This window comes from Argopecten irradians, chromosome 1, assembly GCF_041381155.1.
Source record: "Argopecten irradians isolate NY chromosome 1, Ai_NY, whole genome shotgun sequence".
In the NCBI taxonomy this organism is placed as follows: domain Eukaryota; kingdom Metazoa; phylum Mollusca; class Bivalvia; order Pectinida; family Pectinidae; genus Argopecten; species Argopecten irradians.
In genome coordinates, this window is record NC_091134.1 from 1,596,691 (window position 1) to 1,617,710 (window position 21,020).

At 37.1% G+C, this 21,020-nt stretch overlaps 5 protein-coding genes across 5 annotated transcripts; all 5 read right to left on the reverse strand.

The window, feature by feature from the left end:
• Nucleotides 1-411: 411 nt before the first annotated feature.
• Nucleotides 412-12,112, reverse strand: LOC138314794 (glyoxylate reductase/hydroxypyruvate reductase-like). Its single transcript, XM_069255345.1, has 4 exons — nucleotides 11,579-12,112; nucleotides 7,283-7,453; nucleotides 6,726-6,901; nucleotides 412-6,034 (listed from the first exon to the last, which is right to left on the reverse strand). The coding sequence occupies exons 1-4, from the start codon at nucleotides 11,775-11,777 to the stop codon at nucleotides 5,615-5,617; spliced, it is 966 nt and encodes a 321-aa protein (XP_069111446.1). The 5' UTR covers nucleotides 11,778-12,112; the 3' UTR covers nucleotides 412-5,614.
• A 3,599-nt stretch (nucleotides 12,113-15,711) lies between these two features.
• Nucleotides 15,712-17,447, reverse strand: LOC138308626 (internalin J-like). The gene is made up of 2 exons (XM_069249669.1): nucleotides 17,019-17,447; nucleotides 15,712-16,212 (listed from the first exon to the last, which is right to left on the reverse strand). The coding sequence occupies exons 1-2, from the start codon at nucleotides 17,445-17,447 to the stop codon at nucleotides 15,712-15,714; spliced, it is 930 nt and encodes a 309-aa protein (XP_069105770.1).
• Nucleotides 17,448-17,620: 173 nt separating this feature from the next.
• LOC138308636 (internalin J-like) lies at nucleotides 17,621-18,274 on the reverse strand. Its single transcript, XM_069249679.1, has one exon. It carries the CDS (start codon nucleotides 18,272-18,274, stop codon nucleotides 17,621-17,623), a length of 654 nt encoding a protein of 217 aa, XP_069105780.1.
• A 6-nt stretch (nucleotides 18,275-18,280) lies between these two features.
• LOC138308646 (internalin J-like) lies at nucleotides 18,281-19,297 on the reverse strand. Its single transcript, XM_069249688.1, has one exon. The coding sequence runs from the start codon at nucleotides 19,295-19,297 to the stop codon at nucleotides 18,281-18,283; it is 1,017 nt and encodes a 338-aa protein (XP_069105789.1).
• A 16-nt stretch (nucleotides 19,298-19,313) lies between these two features.
• On the reverse strand, nucleotides 19,314-20,627 carry LOC138308656 (uncharacterized). The gene has a single exon (XM_069249697.1). The coding sequence runs from the start codon at nucleotides 20,625-20,627 to the stop codon at nucleotides 19,314-19,316; it is 1,314 nt and encodes a 437-aa protein (XP_069105798.1).
• Nucleotides 20,628-21,020: the final 393 nt, after the last annotated feature.

A 21,020-nucleotide genomic window follows, 5' to 3' on the forward strand; every position in this document is an offset into this window, starting at 1 on the left:
ACTTTGAAAATGTTACCCTCAGCATCGGGTAAATGGCCTATCGGAAGTTAGAGGTTAGACACGACGTAATGTTCCAAAAGTGTCTCGTCGTGCTATACCTCTAACATTGTTGGAGTAGTCATACATATACTTATGTTAGATCGGAACCAGTGCATAAACTAGAACTGATTCACACGGATACGGAAAAAGACAAGGAAATCACAAACCGGATATTATTTAGCCATAACACTTCAAAGTAGCAAAGGATCGGTTATTACTGGGATTAGGGGTTAAGTTACACCGGTCAGTCGATCATACAATGACCTATAATAGTTTTTGTTGCTGTGGCGTCGGCGGCGACGACCACTTCCGTGACGTCGACAGCACATGGATTTGCCACTCCACAACAAATGAACAAATTAAACTCGTGTCTTGAACAAACAAACATTTATTTTGGAAATAATTCCATGCAAAGCCAGAAACATGTGTACTAGATTTCACTAGTAAATACACCAGGGAATTCTTGACCTTGACATTCTTAACAATAAACAATCATGGCACTCCACGTGTAAAATATGAATTCATATAAACAACATCTTATCTCATTAACATAAAGTAAATAATTCATGAATACAAAGAAATATACATTACCTAATAAAGAAATATCTAAGAATCTGTCATAATGATGTAAACAAGTTCTCAGGACACGGTGAGTTACATGACGTCATTTTCAACGTAAACAATATCTATATTCCGTGACAAGTTTTCTAGGAACACTTTATAATGATGTCCTTGCCGAAGTTTTGGCCTCAATCAGAATGATTATTCCATGATTCAAGCAAATAGAAAAAAAATGACGTGAAAACGTTCTATCACAATATTAAGATGTCCTTTATCAGGTTCAGACTCTATATGGCACCTATATTGATAAATACGTCAGACTAGATCAAACGAAAACGTTATAGTGACTAACTCGTGGTTGAAATCTCGACACTTACTTGTAATATCAAATTATATGGCCATTTTGGCCCATTTTCTCGGGTCATAGATACACAATTAATATGGGAAGATATATTAGTTAGAATGATGCCAACGGTACATTGTACGTTATATGTTGGCTGATCTGTTTGAGGTCAGAAAAGGTCCGAAATCCCACAAAGCATACCTTTATCATATGGTCCTGGAACCAGGATATGTAATTTAACTAAACCATATTTTTTTAGGATATTTTAGTTACATCTCCGATAAGATCATCAAATCCTAATAAATTACCATTTGGTCATATAATTGATGGAATACTTAACTCATAGGTCAAAATAAGTTTAAAAATAGCACAATACATCTGTAAAAGTCACTTTGTAAATTAACATACTTTTTGTATGTAAGTTATATTCATGCATATCCCGAGTCTGAATTCTGAATTCATCAGCGATTTAAAATCGCTAGCAAATATCAAATATCTTGGACCCCCTCCAATAAATTAGACACCGGTTTGGTCCCAACTATATGTATTTGATTTGTTAAACATTTAAAACCCAACAGCATTCAGATTTATTTTCCATACATTTTCATTTTGGTTTCCATCGAAAACTGTTTTACATGTGTATATCATACGTCTTTGTGACTTGAACTTTTAGCCCAATATCTTTGAGTAAATGATACACTTGTTATTACCATACACAAATAATTGGGTAGGTACATGTACAAAAATATCTTTTCTTTATTTTTCAATATACGACACAAAAAATAATAAGATAAATTAAGATTACTAGTAAAACATATTACAAGTAGTTAACAGTAAATATTTTGTGAAAACCGCAAAATTACAATATAATAGAACCCGAACGGTTCACTTAACAAGCACAATTGTAACAAAGCGACTCCGACCCTCATATTTGTAGATAGAAAAACATATCTCTTATCTCCCTTTATACACCAGTGATACGAACGTTCTGTATACATAATACTTTCATTACCGACTCGCTACCATACAAACACAGACATCACAGGTTGTACCGCTGACAAGTGTTAAAGCAGTAACTAAAACTGTTAACCGCGGTGTCAAGCTGAACACCTATCACAGGGACCTGGCACGAAAATGTTTAACCAACAGTATACAATATATATATACTATAATATATATATGTATACTGTTAGTTTAAAAAAATCGTGCCAGGTCCCTGTGACACCAATTGCAATGCTTATTATAATTTATTGTGTGTCCAACGGGATCAAGCTTATAATGTATCATTGTGCACAAGGATAGAACAGTACTTAGTACAACCAAAATACCATCTGCACTGTGCACACACTTGTGACCGTAATTTATATTACAGTCATCAAAGATGCATGATGCCAGCAAAATCGGTAAGTTTCGGTTTTTGGCTGATTTTGATGGTTTAAGATGATGTTGAAAGTTTTCCATTGCTCTTCGAAGTAAGAGTTTAACTTGCTGTATCTGAAAATCAGTGATCTGATCTGAAAATGTGCTTTCGCTTGACCACCTGCAAGATCCTTCGCATTACATAATACATCTTCAGCAATTCAATGTGACGCCTTCCCTCACATTACATAATACATCTTCAGCAATTCAATGTGACGCCTTCCATTAAAGCAGTAGTGTTACACTCTGATATCGATGCCTGTGTTAAACTACAGATACACCACTCTATAACGTTTATATAATTAGAATCTCAACAATTGTAAACACTTGAAAAATAGAACTACACACCATATTTTATATAGTGTTTAGATCGCATGCTGTTAATCTGGATATTGTTGCAGGAATTAAACTTAGTTTTATTAATGGTTGAAAAGTAATATTTGTACAAAGTAGTTTTGCAAACCCTGTTTAATATTAGTATTTTATTTGGTACTTATCATGTATATTTTCGATTTTGTACAAAATTCTCTCTTCACTGGTACATGCCTGGCATTGATAGCCGTGAATTAAATTTGGCGGGCAAGTGCTTTTCTCCAATGTTCCCCACAAAAAAGACCCAGGTTAACAGCATATCATATGATTCAATAACAGTAACCGGTATTAAATGCTATGGACAGTTCCTTTGGAAAGCGTCAAAATCAATCTGATTAAAATACAGATCCTTATAATCACTCCGTTAAATATAGGATCCCTATGGGATTTCCTCAGATCCTCTTATGATAAGGATCTGTATTTTAATCAGATTGCGTCAAAATATAAAGCTTCTACTATAGAGTAAATTGTATACATATAATGACTTGTAAATATAGTTATAATGTGAAAAGAGAAAAATATATAATTTTCAAAATTCAAGATTAATAGAAAGGAAACTATTCACTTTCAAGTTAAATACTAGATCAAATTAATGAAAAGTAACAAATGGCAAGCAAGGACTCTTCTAACTACAATGTAGACCAAGACATTTGTGTTGCACAAACATATATACATATTATAAATAAATCGACTCAAATAAAATGAATTCGAATACTGAAAAAAGCGGCGGATAGAGAAATGGACCCAATTTTGAAAGTTATAATGTAAAATTTGGGTTTAATTTATTTGATTTTTTTTTAAATCTAAGATCAGTGCCTGGCAGCTTCAACATCAGTAAGATTTACCTCCCTTAGTTGAGAATTCCGATGTTCTTAGCAATTTTCAAGAATATAACAATTATTTAATTGAGTGGCGTAGCGCCCGTGCATGCTTGCATGCTCGAGCATGCAAAAATAATCTGACTAACATTTTTGTACAGTCAGAAAAAAAACCCACAAACATTTGTATACACTAACGCTGCAGAATATAAATGACGTATAAATACACGTGATGTGTGACCGACTGTATGTCTAACATAACTTTGTGCACATTTGAAAGACTTTTTGGCCATTACGGAAATTTATTAGAATAGTCAATATATTTCCAGTTACCAAGTTACCAACAAATGTGCATTTCGAATCGGCAAACACTTACGATCACCAAAATAAACAACATCGTATGAAAGTTAGAAATATTCTAAAAACAAATAATTATGTTAAAATGACAGCAAAACATCTCAAAAATAGCACTTACAACATGTTTTTCGCCATAGTAATGAAAAAGTTGGGTTTTTTTCATTTTGGTTCACTTACAGCCCGTTAAAACGCGTGTTTACCTATGATTTCCGGGGTACGAAATAGTTGGCTTTGTTTTTTGTCGAATATGTAGTTCAATATTTTTTGTTGTTGATTTTTAGAAAAAAATATCTAAATAGACCAGAATAGGTAGAAATCTTAAGTCATAAATATAATGTTTCATTTTTTTATTGACGTGTTCGGGGACTGGCTTACGCAATTTCCACCATTTTGGCACTGGTCTTTTGACTTGCTGTCGTAAACAAACCAAACACGTGAACTTAATCTTAATTTTGTTAAAAATATTCGTCAAAATTTTGTCCTAAGTTAAAATAATACATTCATATATACGTTTATAGTTACCAATGAGGTTAAATAGTTATTACATTGTAACAATTTCCCGTCAGTTTTTGGGGGAAGGGGGGGGGGGGCTTCGCCCCCCTCCCCCCATACCCCCTACCGAGGCTTCGCCCCTGGACCCTGAGCAGGGGGCTATCGCCTCCTGCACCCCCAAGCATGCAGATCTTTCCAAACCTAGCTACGCCGTTGTAATTGATATGATTGATCCCAAAGCGTTCTATGAAACTGAATATCATTATCTGGAAATAACAGGTAAAATAGGATATGAGTATTGAGGAAAGAATATTTTCATAAAAATTTGCATGAAAATAAATTTTAATTGACTGAAATGTTATTTTAGCATATAGAATATATATTAAATGAGACAACATATATTTTTATTCCATTAAAAAATGAGATGCTCGTGAAGTGACAATACCTTATAAACAGACATTGATTGACATCATAATATTACATTATGATTAAATATTGCATGGAATGAGTAAAATTATAAATTATAAACACAAACATAAAAAACACTGACAATAAAAGATACTAAAAAATGCTCTAGGAGTTCGAGACTCTAAAAAGATATAAAAAAAATAATGAAGGGTTGTATTTTTAAATGTAGACATACTTTCTACCTTAGAACCGCATTCCTATCTTGCCATTTTAAAACATTTCATATTTCATTGACTAAATATTGCAACTAAACGTTAAAGTGAACAGTCGGGCAAGGATGGCTAAAGTCGGTAAAAATGGTGTGAATAATGTATCCAGTATAATTTCTAATGAAATAGAAATAGAAAATCTCTCATCAAAATCTGTCTGCGTATGAAGAAATTAATTTTAAGTAAAGGAATCCGAAAACGTCCTCCCGACTGACTATGTCGGTGGTTACCTTTCCACGCAGCCTCGCTTTCAATGCTTCAACTTTTCTTCATTTCAATGGTCAGAACTGGGAAATGTAAGCAGAACTTGGCCGTCGTATTAATATGTGAGAACTTTTGGAGGCCAATGAACGCATTTAGACTGGTTTTCTTTGCCCGACTATTCACTTTAAAGCGACAGTTAATGCTGATTTCGAAATATGAAAATGGAATCTAAAACAATAATCCTTAGATAGAACAGAATTTATATAAACTTTTCTTATCAAACACAGTTCACTCTGTCTTTTCTGAATCCCCACAGTATAGCTTGCACCTGTTTAGTTCACAAGACCATACGGGTCCTCGCCATTTTTAACAGACACTATATTCCTTGCAGCAATCTCGGCCATGTGGTTTCTGGAATCCCACGTGTTGCTTCCCATATGGGGAAGTATGACACAGTTCTGTAGTCCCACAAGTGGGTGATCATGGGGTAGCGGTTCCGGTTCAGTGACGTCCAATCCAGCAGCATATATTTCACCGGAAGTGAGCGCCTCGTAGAGATCATCATGCTGCACAACGCCTCCTCGACCACTGTTTATCAAGATGGCCGTCTTCTTCATCTTTTTGAAAGTTTCCTTGTTAAACTTGTGCCTTGTGGCGGCCGTCAGATTGCAGCATATGATCACCATGTCCGATTCTGTTACCATGGTATCAAAATCGGTAAATTCTGCATCTACTTCTTTAGCATAGCTCACCTGAAATGATAAGTTCGACAGCTTCAAACGGGATCACGCACGGACAAATTATTAGCTGTACGTATATATGCATGGATAAGAGGCTTGACCGGTATTATGACCACAACTTTTTAGTGGTTGCGATGTATCGTTTGAAACCCGTGTAGGGCGGGTATCACCTCCTAAACCCGACACGTCCCTAAACACAGGGATATGGCACAAAAAATTTAACCAACAGTATACATACTGTATGTATAATATAGTAAAATACATACATATATATACTGTTGGTGAAAAATTTTCGTGCCAGGTCCCTGTGTCCCTAAATGACCCCACTGCCAACAGGGCATTTCATCAAACAAACCAAACAACAATTCTGTTCCTCTCATGTTTATGACAGACATATTTATCAAGACGACTTCAGTAATATTAAGAATTGGAGTTGGGTCTTAAGCTGATGACTAACATTAAAATGATAATTCCTTCTTTAATTATGAACTAACAGTTTCATTGGAAAAGTATTAATCGCTTTCTCACACATCTGTGCCGAATGACGTAATGTTAAATACCAATTGGTTTTAGATTAAATAGAAGTTGGCAATACATATTTATGATGAACAGATGGACTGTGTTACTGGACTATAAATGTATAATTATATGTTAAATTATATCTTAATATCTATCAAAAACATTTCACATAATTAATTTGTACCTCGTGAACATCGTGGTATAGGATACGACGGACTCCAAACGGCTTCACACGCTTGGCCACTCCATAACCGATACGGCCAAGTCCGAGGATCCCGATGGTCCGGTCGGTCAGTTCCACCCCACATAACCACATCGGCTTCCAAGGACCCCACTCACCATTCTTTACAGAGTCCACTCCTATCAAAAAGTAACATTTCAATCATGTACATGTATGTACAGATGTTGTTCTCGACTCGGTATATTAGTCCTGAAAACCTACATTCCTATCGATAGATTAATGTCGCAATACACTATAATTGATGACTACATTGCTATGAAGTTAGGATATTAATCATATCATCGAAAATAGAAGATTAGAAGATAACATAATATTTTGTTTTTGTGGAAAAACAAAGAGGTGTTTGGGGTACGTTATTACATAGTTATCGGATGTCTTTAGGCTCTCTTGCGGTTTCATTTTGCTGTCTATGTTGAAAACATAAAAAAGTTTTCAAAGATTCGTTTTATATAATATCAAAACCCTTTTTATTTAGTGAGTAGCTTATATTAATTAATTACCTTCTACCAGCCGCCTGGCAGTCAGTAGTAACAGAGATAGGGTCAGTTCGGCCACACTGTCGGTAGAGACATTCGGAGTGTTGGCCACAACAATCTTTCTCTTTCGGCACTCCTCTGTGTCTATGTGGTCATACCCTACAGACATTGTGGTGATCACCTTCAGCCTCGACCCTACAACAAACCAACACACCCATAAGTAGAATTAGACATATCCACTTTAATTGATAAATAAGAAGGAACATTAAACATACATGCAGCCACAGAACAAAATAACTGACGACATTTTATTGTGCTGTTTGGTCCTAATTAGTATAGGGTAATGTGATTTGTGTCGAGACAAGCAAAGACTCGTGAGTAATCCATGCTGAATGTAATGAAATGAAACGAAAGGAAATGAAATGGACCTATGATGAATAATTTAGATATAAATTGACCACTAACCAGATATATGCATTAAGATTATTACGGTTGACCTTGAGTTGAGCGCTCGCACCTGTAAGCGGGGCTCTGGGGTTTGTTCCCTGGCCGAGACGCATTTTGAGCAGTCTATGAAGTGAGACGACTGGTTAGCCCGTTGTTAGCATAATGTAACCGGGCTAGATGTATATATTTGGCGGTGTGCTTCAGTGAGATAGTACATGTACTATACAAATGGCGAATATATTATTACATAGACATACATAAGGTCAATTATCTTATTGTAATATCGCATGTTTATACCTATGTTATAGAGAACAGGAGGGCTGGTTCTTATCAACAATTGTACGAAGAACAAGATGCCAGTCCAAGGTCAGCGAGCAAAGGTTAACCAAGGTCAGCAATCATTGTGCTTGCAGTAAGAGATACACTTATTTTGAGGTTTGCAATGTGACGCATTCTTTATTCCCCGGCCCTCTTTCAAACCGAGTACCGTTTTGATATCACGGCTATAGCCGATGTTTTCAAAGTAATTTTTGTTTATGATACAATGAGCTTAACATTTTTCCTCGTGTAATGGTACAGTGAAATATCACGCGGTGGGAGAAGTCAAGAATGGCACAGCACCAAGTCTGTAGACTTTCGGTTAACGGAAAGCTACTGAAAGCAAGAGTTGTTAATTGTTACACGATATAGTCCATATTTCATTTCTATGTAAATACAATGTTAGGAACCGTTTAGAACTGCTTGTGCAGTTATAATCCTAAGATATAAAACCCATTTGATTACACTTACTTAATGGCCAAATCGAATTCCTTTTCGTATGATTTAGTGATTGTTATATATATAAATAAGAAAGTGATTATACTTAAGTCTGTGATGATGAGTGATAGCGCCGATATCATTTCTAAACCTCCTCAAAATGAGGGGAAGGTTCTGATGACATAGAGGCGTTAATTACGGCTAATACGGTAACTATATAATGTAGCCATGTCTTTATACATGAATCCAGAGGTGAGATGGTATGATTAATACAACACGGAATGTATATTAGGTAACACACACGTCTGTGATCACAGAATCGATTTTCTATTAATACACCGATACAGAAAGAAGTAATTGTTTCGTTTTGTACTGCGTCATAACAAATCGTCCGAATCATGGCAAAGACCTCATAAACTGTCTGTGCTATCTGTTACATGAATACATGTCAAAATGTCTTTGGAGAGCATGACGTGTTTAGAACTTAAACACATATAAACCAGTCAACTACGGTCATACTAAGATACTGTAGGCCTGGTGTTTAAAGTTTGAAACATTGACCACTAATGTGGTTCAGAGTTAAAGATAATGTCAGACACGTTGACCTCTAAGACTAGTGACTGAATGCCAGATACCTTGACCTCCAAGACTTGTGACTGAATGCCAGACACGCTGACCTATAAGACTAATGACTGAATGCCAGATACCTTGACCTCCAAGACTTGTGACTGAATGCCAGACACGTTGACCTCTAAGACTAATGACTGAATGCCAGATACCTTGACCTCCAAGACTTGTGACTGAATGCCAGACACGCTGACCTCTAAGACTAATGACTGAATGCCAGATACCTTGACCTCCAAGACTTGTGACTGAATGTCAGACACGTTGACCTCTAAGACTAATGACTGAATGTCAGACACGTTGACCTCTAAGACTAGTAACTGAATGTCAGACACGTTGACCACTAAGACAAGTGACTGAATGTCAGACACGTTGACCTCTTAGACTAGTAACTGAATGTCAGACACGTTGACCACTAAGACTAATGACACAATATTAGACACGTTGACCTCTAAGACTAATGACTGAATGTCAGACACGTTGACCTCTAAGACTAATGACTGAATGTCAGACACGTTGACCTCTAAGACTAATGACACAATGTTAGATGCGTTCACCACTAAGCCAACGTGGTTCAGAGATAAAGAGCTATAACGTTTTAAAAATGACAGACACGTACGTATATCATAATAATATTGCGTAATGTTTACTCCTAAATTTTATTATTATCAGGCGCACAATATTTTGTACAGATCAGAGACAGTTTGTTTACTCCATATGGTCTACGTGCACAATGTGCACTACAAGCAGTAAACATGCATGAAATGTCGACGTGACATCGGAAGCATAGGAAACCGTATCGACCGGGAAATTATTTAACCGAAACTATACACATTCTTAGGTACACATGTTTGTGAACAACATCATACACCGAGTTTCCGGTGGCCTGGATACCGGTCAGAGACAATCGGACATATGTAAGTCCCTGGTACTAAATGTATGTGTACATGAATGTACAACACATATAACGTGCATATATAGGTTGTATATATAGGTTATATATATAGATTGTTTGTGCACCAGACATCAGACAAAAACAACCTAAACATTATTAGTGAATTGAATGCTATATTTAGCTCATACGTAATTCATGTTTATCAATATTATGTATATTTATTACATTTTTCGCAGTAAATGTAAGGTTTTATGGTGAAAATATAAGTGATAATTTCACTGGAGTGAATATATCACTTTTGATATTTTCTTTTGATTTCACTCGCTTTTGACCAATCGGAATGCAGCATTGACAGTGAAATTATCATTTTGATTATTACGTCACTAGTTTGACCACAAAAAACGACGTCATATTTTTGTGTAGAAATATGAAGTTATGCTTAAAAAATACAATGGCGGAATAGACAGAGGTCTAGATCAAAAAACGATGAAAATCATACTTTACATGGTACTATAGTCTAAGAGCACTCTGGTGGGTCCATTCATATATAATATGTAACTAATTATCAGATCCCTGTGTCTGGTGGGTCCATTCATATATAATCTGTAACTAATTCTCAGATCCCTGTGTCTGGTGGGTCCATGCATATATAATCTGTAACTAATTCTCAGATCCCTGTGTCTGGTGGGTCCATGCATATATAATCTGTAACTAATTCTCAGATCCCTGTGTCTGGTGGGTCCATGCATATATAATCTATAACTAATTCTCAGATCCCTGTGTCTGGTGGGTCCATGCATATATAATCTGTAACTAATTCTCAGATCCCTGTGTCTGGTGGGGTCCATGCATATATAATCTGTAACTAATTCTCAGATCCCTGTGTCTGGTGGGTCCATGCATATATAATTTGTAACTAATTATCAGATCCCTGTGTCTGGTGGGTCCATGCATATATAATCTGTAACTAATTCTCAGATCCCTCTGCTGATACACACAATGTAGTCTCATTTTCATCATGCTTTTATTGTATTATGGTCTAAGGAGATTCTGGTGGCTTTTCGGAAGAGATAACACAATCTATATGACGTAAGCAATATTTTCCGATATAGCAAAAAGTGAATGGGTATATACACAACACATACATGCACAATGAAATGACCCCCCTCACATACGATAACAGTGTTTATAACATCTGCTTCTTGTTTTAATGTGTGCTATAGTATAGCGTATATCAAATCTGTCAAATGTTATTTTTTGACATATTCGCATATGTGTATACAAGACACACATTTGTATTAATTATTCCATTATCACTCATTGCAACATGAGATATATGTTGTATGACTTTTATGTGTAGACTTCTGACAATATCCTGTATTTCTCTTGGCTGAAATTATCATTTATATTTGGTGATATGATATTTTTATTTGGTGATATGATATTTCTTTGATATGTTTAGTAGCATTTTTATAATTATTGTATGTGTACAAACTATGCTGAGAAGATTATTTGACTCAATGTGCAATCGAATGCAAATAAACTCCATTATTCATTATTATTATATAAACAGAGACAATGGAAAGAGAAGTACTTACCGCCTTTTGCAATGACCTCCTTATCAATGTCATCCGTCAGCATACACACCAAGCCATCGATGTCACCCATGTGCTTCAAGAGTTCCTCCTTTGGGATAGCATCGTCTCCCTCCCAGCTCGTGACGTCACATTGGTCATTCAGGATCTTTAATCCAGGTTCTGGTATCCTTCTTGTAACATAAACTTTAAAGTTCGACATTTTAGAATTTGTCTTCGGGTATAGCGTATATCAATGTAAGTGTTCCCTTTAGATATCGAATCAGCTCTGGTATTCTAGGTACTGGTCCTGTATAATATAGCGGAGATTCGGTAATACCCCTTGCTATTACGAAAGACACAGCTGACACGCTATTTATAGATTACGCACGCCGGTAATTTTTCTCTGTATTGCCGTATGCAGACGATAGGTGTGTTCTGTAAGTTTAAAAGCACAATTCAAAGCTTGCGTAATGTGTCCACGTTAACTAACAAACAGATATTTGAGACGGTACGTGTTTATCGTTGAGCTGCACTATGTCATGCAGACGAGCACGTACCGGCAAAACACATTTATTGAATAATTATGCACGTGTGTATCGAACGACAGACAGGGTAATCCCATATAGATATATATGGTGGTACACGGAACTTCTCGGGTTGTATCATAGGAATCTAACGGATTTTTCGGTATTGGTCGTCGAAAACTGTTTAATAAATTCGCCCTGTAAGGCGGGGCCCGGTCTCCTTGTTGGAAGGCCAAGGTGACTTTCGCTACCGTCTGCACGTGGGATTTTCCAGCATCATTTCGTCAGCTGAAGGTGATGAAATGGCAGGAAACTAGGATCGATAAATTGATCGCGCTTCTGGCTCTGCTATTGGTGTTGTATAAGAGAGCGAAATTCCGGATTTGTTGTATTGTTTCTGTTCAATTAAACTCGGTTTTTTTTGCGACTGGACATCAGTATTCGGACACGTCATGTTTTACTATAGTATATATCTCATGAATTTCGATAAATTATCAAAAGACTGGCTCGTTTTTCAAAGGATTTTCCTCAAATAAAGTGTTGCAGTCTTCATTGCAGCGAAATGGATAAATGATTAAAATGAATTATGATAATTTTGATTGTGCTTTGTCTCATTTAGTTATGGCAATTTTCCATAAAAAAGTTTATTATAAAAGTTAAATTATTTTCATTTATAACTAGGTAGATTAAATGATGTTAGTTTTCGTGGAATCGTATAGATAAACCGGGTTACTGCCTCAATAGGAGGTTTTCAGATGTAAAAATTACATCGGTAAAGTACGATTACCCAATCTCTCCCAGATGCACTGCAGTCCACTTATATCACCCCTGTAAACGACTCACGAAAATTTTAAGATTCTTGAAAAACGTATTTCGAACTCATACTTCATTTTTAAAAATATATTTTAAGTTTCCTTTTGTAACATTTGCTTATCGTCATGATGCAATATTCTGTGATTCGAGGTGATTATGTCGTCATCGATATCATATCAGGAAATGACGTCACAATTAACGGAAAGTGCGACAGAAAATCATACTTCACTCTCGCCATTTTGGTATCTCGAAATTGACGTACATGTATTTTCTGTCTATTTGTTTTAATAGTAACACCAAAGTGTCACAATCATGTGGCAGAAAATGTAGTAGTGTATATACACTATACGAACAGTTTATTTTCCAGTGTATCAAAGAGCCTGGCCACTCGCTATATTAGACACTGATTGTCATCTTAGCATTAATACAGGCGAACGTTTGAACTTGAACTATTGTAGCGTGACCTATGAACAGTTTAGTACATTTAAACTGGGTTTTTTAATTGTTAGACTCATTTAATTTTTTCATGGCCTTCATCAATATTTAATTAATGTACATGTATGACTACTCGGTGTCTAGTACGTAAGATGTGTACACTGTCACGTTCATCAACCATCAGCCAGCTGGAGTAAACAATTCTTTATAGGTATACGTGTTGTCTGCGAAATCAAAATAGAAGATTCATGATTTTTAGTGGCTCCCTGATCCCATTGATTGTGTACTACTATAACACTGTAATTGGTTGGCGGAGTGGCTCGATCTCGCCACCCTTTGTCTAATACATGTAACTGCTCATATAATTATATTAACATTTAAAGATGTAGAGATTTGCATACACGCATATCCAATGAGATATCACCTTCAAGTCTAAAAATAGACCCCATCAACACCAGCAGTGCTAGAACAATCATCGAGAGAAAGTCGAATAATATCACGTAGTCTGAACAGTTTTTCTTGTGTTATTTCGTTGTTTATGATAACAAGGGAAGATTTCGTAAACCTGAATATATTTCATTTTTATTATCGTGTTAATTTCCTCGTAATTTGGAGAAAATTATCCATAACCAACTAGACTTTATATACATGTTTATACGTATACAAACAGGAGATACATCACACAAAACACATTACAACAACTAAGTCACTAAATCTAAATTCTAAAACAATGAAGCCACAGTGAGAGTCACAATGACGACCAATCAAGACAAACAGTTCAGAGTATATAAGTGATGTTAATATGGAGCACCGTAAATGACCGTATGAGGTATGGAACCTTTTAAACTGTATATATGCAGCTGGTGGACTGTAGAAAAATACGGTGTACTTTAAAGGCCCACTACCTTTCCGAAACGGTTTTTGATTTTTAAAATGGGAATGTAAAACGAGATTTGTAATTTTGTCGAGTGGCAAAAGTTATTAACTTAACGTTAATACTACACTTATTATCACCTCCTAAACAATTTAATTAAAATAAGTAAAATGTTAATTTTCATAACGCGGGTCGTCTTATGATTTCCCCCGTCGTCCTAAATACCGCACGGTAGTTGACTATCACTGCGGCAGACGGTAAAACAGCGAAATGACTCTCCATTGTTATCATATATTACACAGGAAATATTGCATATGTTTGATGTTGTAACCTCATCGTAGGCCATCGGTATATATTTTCTGAGGTAATTAATGTTTTAAAGTAATCTTTATATTTTGCTCCGGAAAGGTAGTGGGCCTTCAACAATATAACGTAAGTACCGATTCATGTTTTCGTTTATACCAAATAATTAAAATAAGCAGATGCACACGTAATAAATAGACATTTAATGATCTAGATATAACAATTGGTTGTGCAGAACATCTATACCAACTCTATTTATGGAGCATATCTGTCATCTGTGTGAACCAGTGTTTAGTATACTCGTACTTAACACAGATTGTCACCAAAAAGCACCAGTGAATACCATTGTGACATATTGCCAAACTTATATACATTGATTGATCTAAATGTCATTGAATGTTTGCATTGGTTTACCCGTATATTATTTATAGAGATTGAACAGTGTTTTGATTGCGTTAAAGGTGGTATGAACGCTTAAAGCGCTACATGTAGAATATGTCTGTATCCCATTGCGTTCATACCACCTTTAACGCAATCAAAACACTGTTCAATCTTTATATTTACATAAATAGGTCTAATTTTACGTCAAATTTAATACGATGATGGTTTCTAAGTTGGGTAACTACGGTAATAAGGATGACCGAAGATATATTTCCGATTGTTGAATGTTATGGCTACAGTTTGATTTGAAATATAATAATGACAACTTTAAATTATTTTTAAATTATGCTGATTTTTTTAAATTTGATAATATATCAATAATGTCCATTTCCAAAAAAAATTGAGATAACCGAGGCGGAACGACTGCCGGTAAGTATCGTTGTCAAGGTAGTGATGCGGTCCGGAGTGAAGCGAGCCGCCATATTTGATTTTCAACCTAGGAAAGTAACTGTGATATAGCCTATTGATGGTATGACCGTTGAACTGCTGAATGTTTGTCGTGTATGTGTCAGTCTACGAAAGCGATATAGACTGAATTCTTTATAGTCATGACTTTTATTGTATTGTACGGAGGATAGACAAGTGTTTGCGTGTATGTAGGCCTATTTTGAATGCAAAAACGGGGGTAAAGCTGATGATAATGTTTCGGATAGGGTATTACCTGTAATGTTTTTTTTTCTTCAGGAAACATGTACCTGTTAACCTATTGTCCGTTAGACAATCCCAGAATTGTTCTCCGACAATCAGATGTTCTATACACATACTTACGTGACTAGGATGGAACTCCCCCGAACATTCCCGAGGAAAGCCAAAGTACCCATAGAATGTAAGTCAAGCTTAGTCACAGTACCAATAGAATGTAAGTCAAGCTTAGTCACAGTACCAATAGAATGTAAGTCAAGCTTAGTTACAGTACCAATAGAATGTAAGACAAGCTTAGCCACAGTACCCATAGGATGTATGTCAAGCTTAGTCACAGTACCCATAGAATGTAAGACAAGCTTAGCCACAGTACCCATAGGATGTATGTCAAGCTTAGTCACAGTACCCATAGAATGTAAGTCAAGCTTAGCCACAGTACCCATTGGATGTATGTCAAACTTAGTCACAGTACCCATAGAATGTATGTCAAGCTTAGCCACAGTACCCATTGGATGTATGTCAAGCTTAGTCACAGTACCCATAGAATGTAAGTCAAGCTTAGCCACAGTACCCATTGGATGTATGTCAAGCTTAGTCACAGTACCCATAGAATGTAAGTCAAGCTAAGCCACAGTACCCATAGAATGTAAGTCAAGCTTAGCCACAGTACCCATAGAATGTTAGTCAAGCTTAGTCACAGTACCCATAGAATGTAAGTCAAGCTTAGTCACAGTACCCATAGAATGTAAGTCAAGCTTAGTCACAGTACCCATAGAATGTAAGTCAAGCTTAGCCACAGTACCCATAGAATGTAAGTCAAGCTTAGTCACAGTACCCATAGAATGTAAGTCAAGCTTAGTCACAGTACCCATAGAATGTAAGTCAAGCTTAGCCACAGTACCCATTGGATGTATGTCAAGCTTAGTCACAGTACCCATAGAATGTAAGTCAAGCTTAGTCACAGTACCCATAGAATGTAAGTCAAGCTAAGCCACAGTACCCATAGAATGTAAGTCAAGCTTAGCCACAGTACCCATAGAATGTAAGTCAAGCTTAGCCACAGTACCCATAGAATGTAAGTCAAGCTTAGTCACAGTACCCATAGAATGTAAGTCAAGCTAAGCCACAGTACCCATAGAATGTAAGTCAAGCTTAGCCACAGTACCCATAGAATGTTAGTCAAGCTTAGTCACAGTACCCATAGAATGTAAGTCAAGCTAAGCCACAGTACCCATTGGATGTATGTCAAGCTTAGTCACAGTACCCATAGAATGTAAGACAAGCTTAGCCACAGTACCCATAGGATGTATGTCAAGCTTAGTCACAGTAACCATAGAATGTAAGTCAAGCTTAGTCACAGTACCCATAGAATGTAAGTCAAGCTTAGCCACAGTACCCATAGAATGTAAGTCAAGCTTAGCCACAGTACCCACATTCTATCAGGCTTAGCCACAGTACCCATAGAATGTAAGTCAAGCTTAGCCACAGTACCCATAGGATGAATGTCAAGCTTAGTCACAGTACCCATAGAATGTAAGTCAAGCTTAGTCACAGTACCCATTGGATGAATGTCAAGCTTAGTCACAGTACCCATAGAATGTAAGTCAAGCTTAGTCACAGTACCCATTGGATGAATGTCAATCTTAGTCACAGTACCCATAGAATGTAAGTCAAGCTTAGCCACAGTACCCATTGGATGTATGTCAAGCTTAGCCACAGTACCCATAGAATGTAAGACAAGCTTAGTCACAGTACCCATAGAATGTAAGTCAAGCTTAGTCACAGTACCCATTTGATGTATGTCAAGCTTAGTCACAGTACCCATAGAATGTAAGTCAAGCTTAGCCACAGTACCCATTGGATGTATATGTCAAGCTTAACCACAGTACCCATTAGATGTATGTCAAGCTTAGCCACATCACACATAGAATGTAAGTCAAGCTTAGTTACAGTACCAATAGAATGTAAGACAAGCTTAGCCACAGTACCCATAGGATGTATGTCAAGCTTAGTCACAATACCCATAGAATGTCAGTCAGGCTTAGTCACAGTACCCATTGGATATATGTCAAGCTTAGTCACAATAACCATAGAATGTAAGTCAAGCTTAGCCACAGTACCCATTGGATGTATGTCAAGCCTAGCCACATCACACATAGAATGTAAGTCAAGCTTAGCCACAGTACCCATTGGATGTAAGTCAAGCTTAGCCACAGTACCCATAGAATGTAGGTCAAGCTTAGCCACAGTACCCATTGGATGTAAGTCAAGCTTAGCCACAGTACCCATAGAATGTAGGTCAAGCTTAGCCACAGTACCCATTGGATGTATGTCAAGCTTAGCCACATCACACATAGAATGTAAGTCAAGCTTAGCCACAGTACCCATTGGATGTAAGTCAAGCTTAGTCACAGTACCCATAGAATGTAAGTCAAGCTTAGTCACAGTACCCATTTGATGTATGTCAAGCTTAGTCACAGTACCCATAGAATGTAAGTCAAGCTTAGCCACAGTACCCATTGGATGTATGTCAAGCTTAACCACAGTACCCATTAGATGTATGTCAAGCTTAGCCACATCACACATAGAATGTAAGTCAAGCTTAGTTACAGTACCAATAGAATGTAAGACAAGCTTAGCCACAGTACCCATAGGATGTATGTCAAGCTTAGTCACAATACCCATAGAATGTCAGTCAGGCTTAGTCACAGTACCCATTGGATATATGTCAAGCTTAGTCACAATAACCATAGAATGTAAGTCAAGCTTAGCCACAGTACCCATTGGATGTATGTCAAGCTTAGCCACATCACACATAGAATGTAAGTCAAGCTTAGCCACAGTACCCATTGGATGTAAGTCAAGCTTAGCCACAGTACCCATAGAATGTAGGTCAAGCTTAGCCACAGTACCCATTGGATGTAAGTCAAGCTTAGCCACAGTACCCATAGAATGTAGGTCAAGCTTAGCCACAGTACCCATTGGATGTATGTCAAGCTTAGCCACATCACACATAGAATGTAAGTCAAGCTTAGCCACAGTACCCATTGGATGTAAGTCAAGCTTAGTCACAGTACCCATAGAATGTAAGTCAAGCTTAGTCACAGTACCCATTGGATGTATGTCAAGCTTAGCCACATCACACATAGAATGTAAGTCAAGCTTAGCCACAGTACCCATTGGATGTATGTCAAGCTTAGTCACAGTACCCATAGAATGTAAGTCAAGCTTAGCCACAGTACCCATTGGATGTATGTCAAGCTTAGCCACATCACACATAGAATGTAAGTCAAGCTTAGCCACAGTACCCATTGGATGTATGTCAAGCTTAGTCACAATACCCATAGAATGTAGGTCAAGCTTAGTCACAGTACCCATTGGATGTATGTCAAGCTTAGTCACAGTTCCAGTAGAATGTAAGTCAAGCTTAGCCACAGTACCCATTGGATGTATGTCAAGCTTAGTCACAGTACCCATTGGATGTATGTCAAGCTTAGTCACAGTACCCATTGGATGTATGTCAAGCTTAGCCACAGTACCCATTGGATGTATGTCAAGCTTAGTCACAGTACCCATAGAATGTAAGTCAAGCTTAGCCACAGTACCCATAGAATGTATGTCATGCTTAGCCACAGTACCCATAGAATGTAAGTCAGGCTTAGACACAGTACCCATAGAATGTAAGTCAAGCTTAGCCGCAGTACCCATAGAATGTATGACATGCTTAGCCACAGTACCCATAGTATGTATGTGAATGTGAGACAAGCTTAGCCACAGTACCCATAGAATGTATGTCATGCTTAGCCACAGTACCCATAGAATGTAAGTCATGCTTAGCCACAGTACCCATTGGATGTATGTCAAGCTTAGCCACAGTACCCATAGAATGTAAGTCAGGCTTAGACACAGTACCCATAGAATGTAAGTCATGCTTAGCCACAGTACCCATTGGATGTATGTCAAGCTTAGCCACAGTACCCATAGAATGTAAGACAAGCTTAGCCACAGTACCCATAGAATGTATGTCATGCTTAGCCACAGTACCCATAGAATGTAAGTCATGCTTAGCCACAGTACCCATTGGATGTATGTCAAGCTTAGCCACAGTACCCATAGAATGTAAGTCAGGCTTAGACACAGTACCCATAGAATGTAAGTCATGCTTAGCCACAGTACCCATTGGATGTATGTCAAGCTTAGCCACAGTACCCATAGAATGTAAGTCAGGCTTAGTCACAGTACCCATAGAATGTAAGTCATGCTTAGCCACAGTACCCATTGGATGTATGTCAAGCTTAGCCACAGTACCCATAGAATGTAAGTCAGGCTTAGACACAGTACCCATTGGATGTATGTCAAGCTTAACCACAGTACCCATTAGATGTATGTCAAGCTTAGCCACATCACACATAGAATGTAAGTCAAGCTTAGTTACAGTACCAATAGAATGTAAGACAAGCTTAGCCACAGTACCCATAGGATGTATGTCAAGCTTAGTCACAATACCCATAGAATGTAAGTCAAGCTTAGCCACAGTACCCATTGGATGTATGTCAAGCTTAGCCACAGTACCCATAGAATGTAAGTCAGGCTTAGACACAGTACCCATAGAATGTAAGTCATGCTTAGACACAGTACCCATAGAATGTAAGTCATGCTTAGCCACAGTACCCATTGGATGTATGTCAAGCTTAGCCACAGTACCCATAGAATGTAAGTCAGGCTTAGACACAGTACCCATAGAATGTAAGTCATGCTTAGCCACAGTACCCATTGGATGTATGTCAAGCTTAGCCACAGTACCCATAGAATGTAAGTCAGGCTTAGACACAGTACCCATAGAATGTAAGTCATGCTTAGCCACAGTACCCATTGGATGTATGTCAAGCTTAGCCACAGTACCCATAGAATGTAAGTCAGGCTTAGTCACAGTACCCATAGAATGTAAGTCATGCTTAGCCACAGTACCCATTGGATGTATGTCAAGCTTAGCCACAGTACCCATAGAATGTAAGTCAGGCTTAGACACAGTACCCATAGAATGTAAGTGCTAGTCATATGTCTGATGAAGGTGACAGGGTCCAATAGTACTAGTCATCGGAACGGTACGCATTAAGTACTTATTGATTGTTTTTCAATATTATTACATATCTTAAATCGCTTTCATTTTTTTTATTTAATTGATGTATGCGATAACCCACTGAGACACCTGGGTTGCTGATTAGGATAGCTTGTGACGATTAGTTATGATAAATGATATATGTTGACTTCAAAACATCGTCTCTCCGTTGTCTTGTAGGTCTCCATCAGTGTTCAAAATAACTTCTTTGTAATATAAATTGTTAGCTTTTCAGATTTTTGTTTTCTGTGATTGTTTTAACGATAACTGTAATCATTGTTCAATAAACAATGTAGAATCGTTACAAGGTTA

What these genes read in the sequence shown, in the direction of transcription:
- LOC138314794 (XM_069255345.1), bottom strand. Translation starts at nt 11,777, where the DNA reads ATGTCGAACTTTAAAGTTTATGTTACAAGAAGGATACCAGAACCTGGA. An exon ending in GGAGGTCATTGCAAAAGGCG is followed by an intron (nt 7,454 to 11,578) that starts GTAAGTACTTCT and finishes GGTTTGTTGTAG; the next exon opens with GGTCGAGGCTGAAGGTGATC. An exon ending in TGCCAGGCGGCTGGTAGAAG is followed by an intron (nt 6,902 to 7,282) that starts GTAATTAATTAA and finishes ACTTTTTGATAG; the next exon opens with GAGTGGACTCTGTAAAGAAT.
- LOC138308626 (XM_069249669.1), bottom strand. Translation starts at nt 17,447, where the DNA reads ATGGGTACTGTGGCTAAGCTTGACTTACATTCTATGGGTACTGTGACT. An exon ending in CTAAGCCTGATAGAATGTGG is followed by an intron (nt 16,213 to 17,018) that starts GTACTGTGGCTA and finishes ACTGTGGCTTAG; the next exon opens with CTTGACTTACATTCTATGGG.
- LOC138308636 (XM_069249679.1), bottom strand. Translation starts at nt 18,274, where the DNA reads ATGGGTATTGTGACTAAGCTTGACATACATCCTATGGGTACTGTGGCT.
- LOC138308646 (XM_069249688.1), bottom strand. Translation starts at nt 19,297, where the DNA reads ATGGGTACTGCGGCTAAGCTTGACTTACATTCTATGGGTACTGTGTCT.
- LOC138308656 (XM_069249697.1), bottom strand. Translation starts at nt 20,627, where the DNA reads ATGGGTACTGTGTCTAAGCCTGACTTACATTCTATGGGTACTGTGGCT.